The sequence below is a fragment of the Armigeres subalbatus genome, chromosome 3, assembly GCF_024139115.2.
Source record: "Armigeres subalbatus isolate Guangzhou_Male chromosome 3, GZ_Asu_2, whole genome shotgun sequence".
Lineage (NCBI taxonomy): Eukaryota > Metazoa > Arthropoda > Insecta > Diptera > Culicidae > Armigeres > Armigeres subalbatus.
This window is the reverse complement of record NC_085141.1, coordinates 66919574-66932182: the sequence shown is the minus strand read 5'-3', so window position 1 is coordinate 66932182 and position 12609 is coordinate 66919574. Positions and strand designations below refer to the sequence as shown.

The following is a 12609-nucleotide window of genomic DNA, read 5'->3' as shown; positions in this document are numbered from 1 at the left end:
GGTGCCTGAAAAGCGAATGAATGTCATCTCGTAAGCGAATGCAGTTTGGTTCGATCGCGCCCCTTAACGATTATCATCCGCTTTTGGTATATTTTCGTATACTAATTTCAAGACACTTGCCGGTATTGCTGACAGAAGTGTTGATACTCTGCCGCCATTGGCTTTTTTCTCAGTGAATATAGAACCCCGATGAGAACGCAAGTTTTTCCAACTCGTCAATAAAATCTGAGCACCAGGAACAAAGCTCACGTAAAAATCTCGAAAATGGTAAGTTTTTAGTGAAAATAAATTGAGAATAAATATTCTAATAAAAGAATATTACACCCAGGTTTTTTTACACGGTTTGGTTTTAGCCGTTTAAGATCTTCAGCGTCAATAAAACAAAGAGTTAAGACCACGAAAAAATTCACAAAAAATCAAAGAAAATTCAGGGGGTATTTAAAAGGCTGTGAAAGTTCAGGTTAACCGAGAAATTAATGAATTCCAACCTCGTAAAAAAACCTGGGTGTAAACTCTTTGCAAACTTTTCGTTTACAGCGAAATGTATTCCAGTCTACGAATTCAACGGTGTGGGTTGTCTGTTATGCAGAGAATGCGACGCATCAGGATTTCACAGGATTTGAAAACGGGATCCAGGATACCCTATTACCCTGCCGATGGAGGCGACCGGGAATTAAAAAACAGAACACTAAAGTAATGGTGCCCCATGAAGACGGATCAAAATATTTAACAAACGCCGATTTGGTGCCAAAAACTACCTGAAGGTATTGTTGATCGTCGGTATGAATCGATACGTGATCCCTGCTTATCCCGTCAATTTATAAAAACGTCCGTGTTCGTCAAATTTTTTGTGTACATAAGGAGTTACTTATACGAATAATATAAGGAAAACATGTAGAACCTTTTTAAACATTATCGTTAACAATAAAAATATATGCTGTTGCTGTTTACTCTTTACCTTGATATCATTCTCTTTGTATAAACTATAAACATCGAAAAAGGAACCGATCGAGAAATTGATCGCTATTTCGACACGAATTCGAAATCCTTCTTGAATGCTTTCATCTTTTACCTGCTTCAAAGATTTAATATATAATATTTGCCTGCTTTCTACTCATTCGGAAGTTGTTTAAAATTGCATACGCTTTTTCTATACTAATCGTTTAATATTTGGATGATGGTCATATCAGTCCCTGTTATCCGGTTTCAATACAATCGAATGCTAATCATCCGGTGAATGAATTCATTTCGTTAAAGGGCATGAGCAATACATTTCTTATTCATTGTTGAAAAGATATTTTGGTTCAGTGTACATGATCAACTAGACCTCGGCCAGGTTTTTGAAATTTGTTCTGCCGAAAGAAATACTGCCCGCAGAGGTCCAAAGGTAGAGTTAAGGCAGGCATTTTCGTCTCTTCGTCATAGTCTAGAAAACGAATAAAAGAGACACTTTTTTGACAAACTCATCGGTTTCAAATCGTATGCTCAGGTGAAACGTTCGGCTATAGTGGAGTTCTAGCAAATGGACGTTGCTGTAGTTGGTTTTAGCCTCTACGACGATGGACGGAAATACCTGCCGTGTCCCTACCAGTTTAGTTAGGATCAGTACTATGCAACCATCAATGTGAAATTTCTTGGTGTAGAAGTCAGGCGTTGCGATTGTATCCATAGCCTCCCGGGGCTAAAAAACCTCAAATCGCATTGAGAGTGACTATGCGCGTTCATGCGTTTGATACCAAATGAAATGTGACAAACCTAAAAAAAAAATCTTCAACGATGAGGTTGATAAACAATGTACTTATCAGGTAACTAATGTTAGATTTCTTGAAGTATATATATCTTGTGTTTCACGTGGAATGTGGAATAGACAATCAGAACTAGTTCTGCTATTGCAGTTACTTTCAAGAAATTTGGCATTTGAAAACCCAAGCATCAAAGCGAGCGTTCGGAATATAAAGTTTAATTGTACACACTTGCTTCTACTAGGGGGAAAGACGGCTTTGGCAGGTTTTGTTCTATTATTGGCAGGGGGGTGAAATTTGACCACAATACTCTTTGATATGCAAAGAAAGTTTAGGCCAAATTTGAGCCTAGTCAGTCATAAAAAAAACCCCTGCCAATAATAGAACAAAACCTGCCAAAGCCGTCATTCCCCCTATTATAATAAAATTTTAGATTTCAAATGCATTTTTAATTAAATTTAAATTTTAGTTATGCCGCAATTTTGACATAAGACCAAACACTGTGTATTATGCTCGAACGATCAGCTTTTTGTTTCTACTCGTTTAAATCTTACAAAGAAGCCTAAATATGGGTTCCAGATTGCAAATTTGGGCATTGGAATTAACGCTCCGTGCCATTGATCAAAACCAGGATTTCACCTAATACAGCATCGAACATTATATCTTTTTCATTTTGGTACAATACCATACACTATGGATTGAAAACTCATGTTAAAATTGATTTTAAAGTGGTATACTTTTTCGTGACGTTACAACGCTTTGAAAAACCTGTTTTTAGAGCGCCTCGCGTTGTAACGTCACGAAATGTTTATGTCGAATAAAACGAACTTAGTCCGTATTTTAGGCATATTACCCCATAGGGTCATCCATTATCCTCATATATTTGAAAGGTGTTCATTATTTTTGGAGTAAAATAACAACCAGAGCAGAGAATTATCCATGTATAAGTCAAGGTACAAAATCACGAATTCAAGCGCGTTGTAACGTCACGCAGCTAATTGCATCCCAGAAAGCCATTTTCCTACACATATTCAGTGTTAATGTATCTATTCGATCTGAAATTTTATAAGGATTCAGAATATGTAATAATATGCATATGTTTACAGATGTTTTATGCAAGCTTTCTCCAGAAAACCATTTAAAGGTACATCAAAACGTTGTAACGTCACGCCGGAATGTGTCATTTATACTGATACTAGCAGAATGTACTTGCTCGGGGTTGAATTTAAGTTTTGCGAACAGAATGTCGATTACCGAGTTGATTGTGATGCCGCACTCTAGATTATTTTTTGTGCAATCGCATTGGGTTCCTTCACAACTCGTCCTGATATTGTATATTGACAGTTCTTCAACTTTTCTCATGAAATTTGCAAACTGTATATTCAAACACGATTTATTTCAAGATGAATCGATTAATGAGAAAATCTTGCAAATCGACCTATCCGTTCGTGAGTTGCTTCAAAGAAAAGATAGATGATAAAAAGATTTGGTTAACATAACGGATCAAGGAAAAATTACCGCTTGGAGCCTCATATTTTTTAACTCGGTGACCGTATTAGCATTAATTGAAGGGTTTCTATGTAACAGCCTGCAAGAAGAATGGTGATATACGGAATGATCACAAATCTACGTGGTGGGACGCTCGCACTCAATAGATTTTTCCTCTGCATTGGCGGGACGCCCGCAAAATGGATGGAGTTATTTTGGATAGGAATGGTCATAATTCTACATGGTGGGACGCCCACATTCAAGAGATTCTTCCTCTGCGTTGGTGGGTCGCCTACAATGGTCTTATTGTGGATCGGAATGATCACAGTTCTGCGTGGTGCGACGTTCTTGTAGCGAAAAATGGAGTTATTGTGCATCGGAATGATTACAATTCATAGTGGTGGGACGCCCACATTCAATAGATTCTTCCTCTGCGTTGGTGGGCCGCTCACAAGAAGATGTTATTATTATTTATAGGAAGGCTCACATTTTTGCGTGATGGGACGCCCGCATTCATGTGTTCATTCTTCTGTGGAACGCCAGCAAGAAAAATTGTTTTATAATAGTAGTGAGGATTTGGATTACAAGTGAAATAGGGTTTTGGAAATGGTACTTCAATTGTCGCCACTGCACGGGAATATCTTAAGAGTGATTTTCCATATTTATAATGGTGTATCCAACGTGTTTTTCGATTACGACCACAACAAGTATAAGGTGCGACATAGCGTTTCCATCGGTTTAGGATGGGATCATTTAAATAAGAATGACCTCTTCAAATTAAACAATCGAAACCACATTTTATTCAGAACATTCAATGAAGAGGTCTCGCACTGAGTTCTAGTACTCAAATTTCCATTACAGCCTTTTTAGGGTTGACTACTAATTCCAAGTTTCTCTAAGTGAAAAGTATGTATTTAAGAGTACTTCATCCCTAAGAGTATTGGCACAACGGCTTCAATTACAACAAATCTATTCTCAGGGACCTAAGCACCATATCATCCCCAGATAAATTGTGGTTCGTTTTACCAGCAATATTTGTCGCTTAATTATGGGTAGATTTACCATTAGCCAAGACAAAGCTCCAAAGTAAATCTTTCAATTTCACATCGTCGCCAAAATATAGGAGAGAAAACACGTCTTAATCCCTTAGTGCAGCGATTCTCAATCTGGGGTACATGTACCCCTGGGGGTACCTTTGCTGGCCCCAGGTGGTACTTCAGACACAAACGCGTAATGGTGGATTCCAATAAAAACCGGTATGTATTTAAAAAAAAGTATGTATTTAAGTGTACTTCATCCCTAAGAGTATTGTACTTCCAGTTGAAAACCGAAGTGAGCTCTCGCGACAATCGAGTTTTCTCCCGTTTCATTTTGTCGCAACTACGTCGCGACTAGTGCGCATCATGGCGCACGGCGGTGGCATAAATGCGCACTAGTCGCAATGCAGTTGCGACATCAGGAAATAAGGAAAAACTCAATCGTCGCGAGAGCTCACTTCGGTTTTCAACTGGAAGCACAATATTGCCACAACGCACTATGGTCCAGGATACAGATTTACGCGGAAAGATGAATTTTACGCCAAAACTATATTTTTTAGAAAAAACTGTTGTTCTACAAAATTGTTCAAAATAGTAAGGCCATCATTATGGTTTTACCAAAAAATAGAGTGGCCCATCATATAAAAAAAATAAGAAAATATTTTTTTTATTTCTTGGAATATTGACATGTTATGTTTTACAAAGCTGTAGCGTAGCTTATTCCAATCAATTTTGCTAAAAAACTTTTTCTGTAGCTCTTAAGTTGGCTGATTTAGAGCAATTTTACCTAATTGGATTAGGGTGTACCTCAAAAAAACAGTATTTTTGTTTCAGATTTCTCGAAAAAGTCGTCTTCAGGTGACTTTTAGAGCTCAAAAAAATGCAACTTTTGATGGGTAAATATGCTCAATATCTTTTTCCGATCAAAAGTTATAATCGTTTTTCTATCAAAATTACATTTTTTTCATAAGTTGATATCTCCAGTTAGGGCAGACCAAAAAAATATGTTTACACGGCATTTGAAAGATAAATTAATATTCTTTATTATGTCAAAAATTGGGGATATGTTATTTTTTTATCTCAAGTTTTACCAATTTTACTAAAATCATGTTTTTTCAAATAAATTAATATAACTCGACAACGGAAAAAGATACAGACGATATTCTTATAGCAAAACACGCGTCTTCAGAAGATGACATTCGTTAGAAATGAAAAATAAAAAATCTACAGCTCTAACACTTTTTATAAGTTTTATCATTATCATCGTATTGCAAGATTTACGAGAAAAGATGCATTTTCGGCCTGAAGCATACTTTTAAGAAACAAAATTTGTTCTACAAAGTTTTTCTGGATACTTGGGCCCTTATTATAAAGTTACCGAAAAATAGGGTGGGCCATTTTATAAAAATGTAAAATCTCCATTTTTTTTATTTTGCGGAATATTGACGTAAAATATTCTACAAAGTTGTAGCGTAGCTTTTTCCAATCAACTTTGCTATATAAACTTTTTATGTAGCTCTTAAGCTCACTTGTTTAGAGTAATTTTACTTACCAGGATTAGGGTGTTCCTCAAAAAACAAGATTTATGATCTGCTCAGTTCATTTTTCATTTTTCACGGATGTCACCTTCTGAAGACTTTTGGGGCTTTTCAAAACGCATGTTTTGCTATAAGAATATCGTCTGTATCTTCTTCCGTTTTCGAGTTATATCAATTTATTTGAAAAAACATGATTTTAGTAAAATTGGTAAAACTTGAGATAAAAAAATAACATATCCCCAATTTTTGGAAATAATGAATAATATTAATTTCTCTTTTAGATGCCGTGTAAACATATTTTTTGGTCTGCCCTAACCGGAGATATCAACTTATGAAAAAAATGTAATTTTGACAGAAAAATGATTTTAACTTTTGATCGGAAAAAGATATTGTGCATATTTACCCATCAAAAGTTGCATTTTTTTGAGCTTCAAAAGTCACCTGAGGACGACTTTTTCGAGAAATATGAAACAAAAAAATAAGATCAAAAATACTGTTTTTTTGAGGTACACCCTAATCCAATTAGGTAAAATTACTCTAAATCAGCCAACTTAAGAGCTACAGAAAAAGTTTTTTAGCAAAATTGATTGGAATTAGCTGCGCTACAACTTTGTAGAACATAACATGTCAATATTCTGAGAAATAAAAAAAATATTTTCTATTTTTTTATATGATGGGCCACCCTATTTTTTGGTAGAACCATAATGATGGCCTTACTATTTCGAACAATTTTGTAGAACAACAGTTTTTTCTAAAAAATATAGTTTTGGCGTAAAATTCATCTTTCCGCGTAAATCTGTATCCTGGACCATAGTTCAACGGCTTTAATTACAACAAATCTATTCTCAAGAACCTAATCACCATATCATCCCCAGATAAATTGTGGTTCGTTTTACCAGCAATGTTTGTCGCTTAATTATGGGTAGATTTACCATTGGCCAAGACAAAGCTCCGGAGTAAATCTTTCAATTGCACATCGTCGCCAAAATATAGGAGAGAAAACACGTCTTAATCCCTTAGTGCAGCGATTCTCAATCTGGGGTACATGTACCCCTGGGGGTACCTTTGCTGGCCCCAGGGGGTACTTCAGACACAAACGCGTAATGGTGGATTCCAATAAAAACCTACTGATACTGATACAGTTTTGATAATTTTTTATTCTAAAGCTTTTCATTGTAAACTTTTGAATCCTTCCCACCCCAACCTCTTTCGCTTTCTTTTTTGTTATCACATCTGGAACATTGCTGCCTTGCAACTTAGTGTTCATTAAGCATTTCCACAGTTATTAACTTAGCCAATTATCATTTTTGCATTCGTATATAATGATGCTAACAGGATTCTAATTTTCAAACCGGGAATCGAAAAAAAATATTAATTTTATGTGAATTTTCACAGTTTTTACAAATAACACACAAACTATATCAGAATATATAGCCGCAAAGCTCTAAAACAAAAGCATTGTTTGCTGTAATCATCTCAAATTTGACCAAAAAGTCACTTACACCCCTCTGCTTCTAACTCCCTTATTTATATTACTCCACGCATTCTGCGACGCATCAGAGCTGGAATAATAAAAGTGATAGTTGTGCTGGCTTACAACGGAAACGGAAAATATGACAGAAAATATATGGACTTACTGTCAAATTTGTCGTTTCCGTCGCCGTTCCGCTGTATTCCGTGGGAGCCTTAAGTCTCCTTTCAACAGGCTTCGAAACCTTCTGCCAAGAGCCTAGAAAGCCTCTTTTCCAATAGGCTCATAAGCATCCTTTCAAAAGTCTCCGAAGCCTTCTGCCAAGAGCCTTGAAAGCTTTTTTTCAAAAGGCTCAGAAGCATCCTTTCAAAAGGCTCCGAAGCCTTTTTTAAAGATACTTCCAGGAGACTTGAGCCTAATAAGCATTCTTTTAAGAGGCTGAAATGCGTCCTTTTAAGACGCTCAGAAGCCTCCTTTCGGAGACGATCCTAAGCCTTATTTCAAGAGGACAGGTAGCTTCATTTCTAGAGGCTCGGAAGCCTCCCACTAAGAGGCTGAGAAGCATCCTTTCAAGAAGCTAGAAAGCGTGAGCTTTTTGAAGCTCATAAGCCTTCTTTTAACAGGCTCAGAAGTTTCTCTTTAAGAGGCCCAGAGTTCTTCTTTTAGGAGATTTGAAAGCCTCCTTTTAACGGGTTGAGAAGCGTCTATTCTAGATGCTCAGAAGCCTCGTTTTGAGAGGCTCGAAAGCCACCTTTCATAGGCTCATGAAAGCCACCTTTCATAAGCTCATGGAAGCCACCTTTCAAGAGGCTCGGAAGCCTCAAAGTCTTGTACTGCCTGTAGCCGCATATTTGTCCCATATGAGTAGGAAATCCAGCAAGGATGTGACATTTATGCAATTACAGGCAGTGTAGTCCTCAAAGTCTTGTAGGAAGCTTGATGTATAAACTATAATTTGAATTGAAATGTTTCACGGAATAATGAAAACTTCGGACATTTTTTTAGAGAGCAGCTTGTTTTCGGGTTCGTTTTTCATATATCTTATTAGTTAGGGGAAAAATTAGGGGGTACCTCAAAAAATGCAAAAGTTCGAAGGAGTACCTCTCAAGAAAAAGGTTGAGAACCACTGCCTTAGTGGCTTGGATTTCTTATTATCTTATAAGTCTAGTCAAGTAAGACACTAAAGAAGGCCTTACAGTTGAGGTCGAAATACGTAGCTGTAAAGATTGCAACTAACTATGTACTAACTCGCCTAACTCGTCGTTTATTGTCAGTTACATTCAGTCTGATCAACCTTATTATCAATGACTTACTGAAACCCTGAAGCCATTCTTGCTGGTTGTGTAACTTGATTAGTATTACATTTAGCGTAGACAATTTAATAGACAATTTTAATAATAAATATTAAAACCGAAAACATTTTTTCTTTTGCCCATTCCAGAATGTCGACTGTGACGCCCCTCTAGTGGATTCGGCCGCACTGCCCCTGGAGCACAGGGCCGTCTATGGGCCGCCAGCACCATCACCAGTATATGGAACGCCTGGTTTGTTGAGTGGCGGCGGCGGGGGTAGCGGCAGCAGTATCAGTAGCAGCGGCGGTGGAGACGACCCTTGGCCCTTGTCGGCCGCGAACGATAGCCCCCAGATCAAGCATCTGCAGGTGCAGTGCGAGAAGACGCATATGCGCGTCAACATCGAATTCGATCGACCCTTCTATGGAATGATCTTCTCAAAGGGATTCTACAGTGATCAGCACTGTGTGCATTTGAAACCCGGCACGGGTCACCTGAGTGCGACCTTCGAGATCTTCCTGAATAGCTGCGGGATGAGCAGTTCGGCGAACCATAATGCAGCCAACTTTGGCGCACCGACGCCGTCCGGAAGCTATGTGGAGAACACCATCATCATTCAGTACGACCCATACGTGCAGGAAGTCTGGGATCAGGTAAGTGTCGTGAGTGCATTAAACGTGGAATTACAGAGAATAATTGACTGCTTTTTAGGCTCGTAAGTTGCGTTGCACTTGGTACGATTTCTACGAGAAGGCCGTTACTTTCCGTCCATTCCAAGTTGACATGCTTCATGCTGTGACTGCAAACTTCCTTGGTGACAATCTTCAATGCTGGATGCAGATTCAGGTCGGTAAGGGTCCATGGGCTTCTGAAGTTTCGGGTATCGTGAAAATCGGTCAAACTATGACCATGGTGCTGGCTATCAAGGATGATGAGAACAAGTTCGATATGCTTGTTCGTAACTGCGTTGCTCACGATGGTAAGCGTGCGCCAATTCAACTAGTCGATCAACATGGATGCGTCGTGCGGCCAAAGATTATGAGCAAATTCCAGAAAATCAAGAACTTTGGGCCATCCGCATCGGTTGTGTCTTTCGCGTACTTCCAGGCCTTCAAGTTCCCGGATTCGATGAATGTCCACTTCCAATGTGTGATTCAAGTTTGCCGATACAACTGCCCAGAGCCCAAGTGCGGAGGAGGAGATTACGGATTGCCAGCTTTGACAGGTAATGGAATTTCGGGAGAGTATGGAGCTCCAGGTGCTTTGAGTGGAGAATACGGACCACCGTCGGAATATGGAGTGCCACCAGCATATCCTGACCCACGACACCCATCAGACTCGTCCGGAGCCTACTCTGAGAATCAGGACAGTGTTGTTCCACCACCACAAGCTCAAACTTCTGCCAATTCTGTTGAAAACAAGGAAGGTTCCAGCCAATCAGATGCTTCTCAACAAAATACGAATCAAAATCAACTGCAAAACGAAATCCATGACAATATCAACATGCCGCCACCGCCGCCACCTGGACAGTCAGGATATGTAACCGTTACTAAGCGAAAGGACGATGTAGCTAACGATGGAAATTTAGTCAGCCTAGGAGGGCGACCGCGCTCGGTCGAAGGTTTGGATGACCTGCGAGGAGTTCGCCGACGACGCGAAACGATGGAGTTGGTCATCAAGCCCCGCATCTACAAACGCGATGCTCAGGAAATGACCGACGTCAACACGGAACGAATCATCCAGGTCGTAGCGCCAGGAGACGTCAACTTCGCTCTGAACAGTGCGGCTAGCAATGAAACCGTTGTGATCCAGTCGCAGCGTACGGTGGATCCAGAAACCATCTGTATGTCAGTGCCGAGTTTTGTCGGTGGACTAGTAATGCTGCTACTGGTTCTGGCGGTGGCCTCGCTAGTCGCAGCTTTCCTCTTCGTTCGGGTGAGACACTTCGATCGTAAAGGTACGGCTCCCACCTTCGTGTCGCAGTTTCTCAAGGTGAACTAATACATGTAACCAAACAACATTCTGGTCTCGTTTTTTTGGTTTCTTCTTTTTTTTTCTTTTTCTCTTTTATATTTTGTAGCTAACCACATGCCATTGTCCAGGTAAAACAAGGGTCCCGGTACTGACATTCAACACTCATCCCAAACAATCCATATCTTTCCCTCCCAGCAGCTCACACGTGTTCCTGGTGTCAAAGTAGAACGCTTCAACCGATCCCTCCGCGGTGCCGCGGTTGTGCACGACGAATTGCATGTGGAGCTTGGCTGTTCGAATGGTTAACGATTCGTTAGATGCTTTTGTTTTATTGGTTAGGTACACAGTGGCATTCTGGACATTTTACCTGCGCGATCGAGGCCAAGCGTGGGTTATGTGGTCAGTTACTTGGTGAAGTTCAAAGAAATGTGCTAGCCCTGTTAGGAGCGATTCAGCATTCGGAAACAGATATTCGTTGGTTCCCAGAAAACAAGTAACGCCAAAGCCATTCAACGAAACTTACCTACTGAGTGCTCAGCGACTTCATCTGCTGGCGAATGTTGCAACTGTCCTAACTTCAAAATACGCTTCCTTGAATGCACCCGTTCACATGACTTATATCTAATCACACACCCAAACATCCTCAAATCCAACATTTATCATTTAGAAGGAGCTTCAACTTAGCACTAATGACTTTATGTTTTCGTCTAAATCTATATCTTAGAAGAAAATTATATAAAACATGCTTCTTTAATTCTGAGCTCCTCTCCATTCTCATACTAACCTATTTATGTTCACGCTTAATTTATTCAGCCCACAATCCTTTTTGCGACCTGTCTTCCTTCCATGAGTCATCCTTTTCCAAATTACTCCTAGAAAAAAGAGAGAAAGAAAATTCAAATTGTAGAAATAACTACAAGAATCTATGAATTTCATACCTTCACTACTTTGTAGATTATGTCGTGTAATAGGTTATATCTAGGTCCGGGCTGAGGAGAACAAACAATAGCGTATTGCCAAATCCCGGAGAGCCGGATGTATTACAAGTATCTTTGAATCTAAAGAACACTTATTTATTAAATTATAGCTCCCTGTCCCTTTTCTTCTGCCTAGTAGTGAACTCGTTTTCACCCGAATCTATTAAATGTCACCACTATGACCTACTAACGGAACACCAACGAACCAATTCAAGTTGTATACATATGTAACTAGAAACATCCTCGATTAGTTCAGGCTTCCTACATTTGGTGGCAAACGATATGGCGCCCCATCACTAGTCTAGTCGCCAGATTTGCTCCGCCCACCAAATCGACGTTTACCCTCCCTAATCGTAATCCCTACTTCTTACCGAATATTACAGCAGTATTTACACAGATTAGCAAGTAGCAAAGCATTTCGGGTTGAAAGAAATTAATAATGCACCAATTCAGACACGCGTAGTAGGAAAATCTGTTTTGACCAAACTACCGCACGAGGAGAAGGAATTCTTTTTCTAGCCCAAATTAAGATCGATTAGAAAACATACACACCGATACAGACAAAACTTCACGAACACAAACAGTTACGTTAGGGAACTTACAATTAGTGAATACAAAACATAGCTATTAGCAAACAAATACGAAAATGAAAAACGACGATAAAAAACTTGTATGAAAAACGTAGAAAATTGTGAAAATTAGAAACAAAAAATGAACATAATTGAGCTGCTTATTGCATGTTAATTGTAGACACGACAAGCGAATGGAGCAACGAGTAGAAACAAACGCAAGAAGTATCTTTGTACATATTTATTTAATGCGATAGTAAACTAATAAAGATAAATTGATGTGAATTTAAGTTTTCCTACCCATGTATGTTCCATTGATGACATCCTTCTAATCAAAACTAGTCTAATCTAATCTCATACAGAGTTGTCCTACACTTTTGGCAAAAAAACTGCTCTTTTATTTCTCACCATTTTAAGCAAATAAATAAAATTCGTTCAATGAGTGCAACTAATAAATGGATATTCAGGGCTGCTACAACAGTCGCGGATTTCTCGATTTTCGCTAATTTCACGGATTTGTC

The 12609-nt window shown here is 39.0% G+C and overlaps 1 protein-coding gene across 2 annotated transcripts in view; it reads left to right on the top strand.

The window, feature by feature from the left end:
* The window catches only part of LOC134228165 (uncharacterized), a 172054-nt gene extending 159676 nt beyond the window's left edge, over positions 1 to 12378 (top strand). Inside the window, exons 3-6 of one of the 2 annotated variants that reach the window (XM_062709951.1) lie at positions 8718 to 9221; positions 9280 to 10525; positions 10649 to 10670; positions 10741 to 12378. In XM_062709951.1, the coding sequence (XP_062565935.1) occupies positions 8718 to 9221; positions 9280 to 10525; positions 10649 to 10670; positions 10741 to 10768 (1800 nt within the window). In that variant the 3' untranslated portion in view covers positions 10769 to 12378. Of the gene's footprint in view, positions 1 to 8717; positions 9222 to 9279; positions 10526 to 10648; positions 10671 to 10737 lie in introns of both variants that reach the window. The other variant, XM_062709950.1, reaches the window with a different exon arrangement.
* Positions 12379 to 12609: the final 231 nt, after the last annotated feature.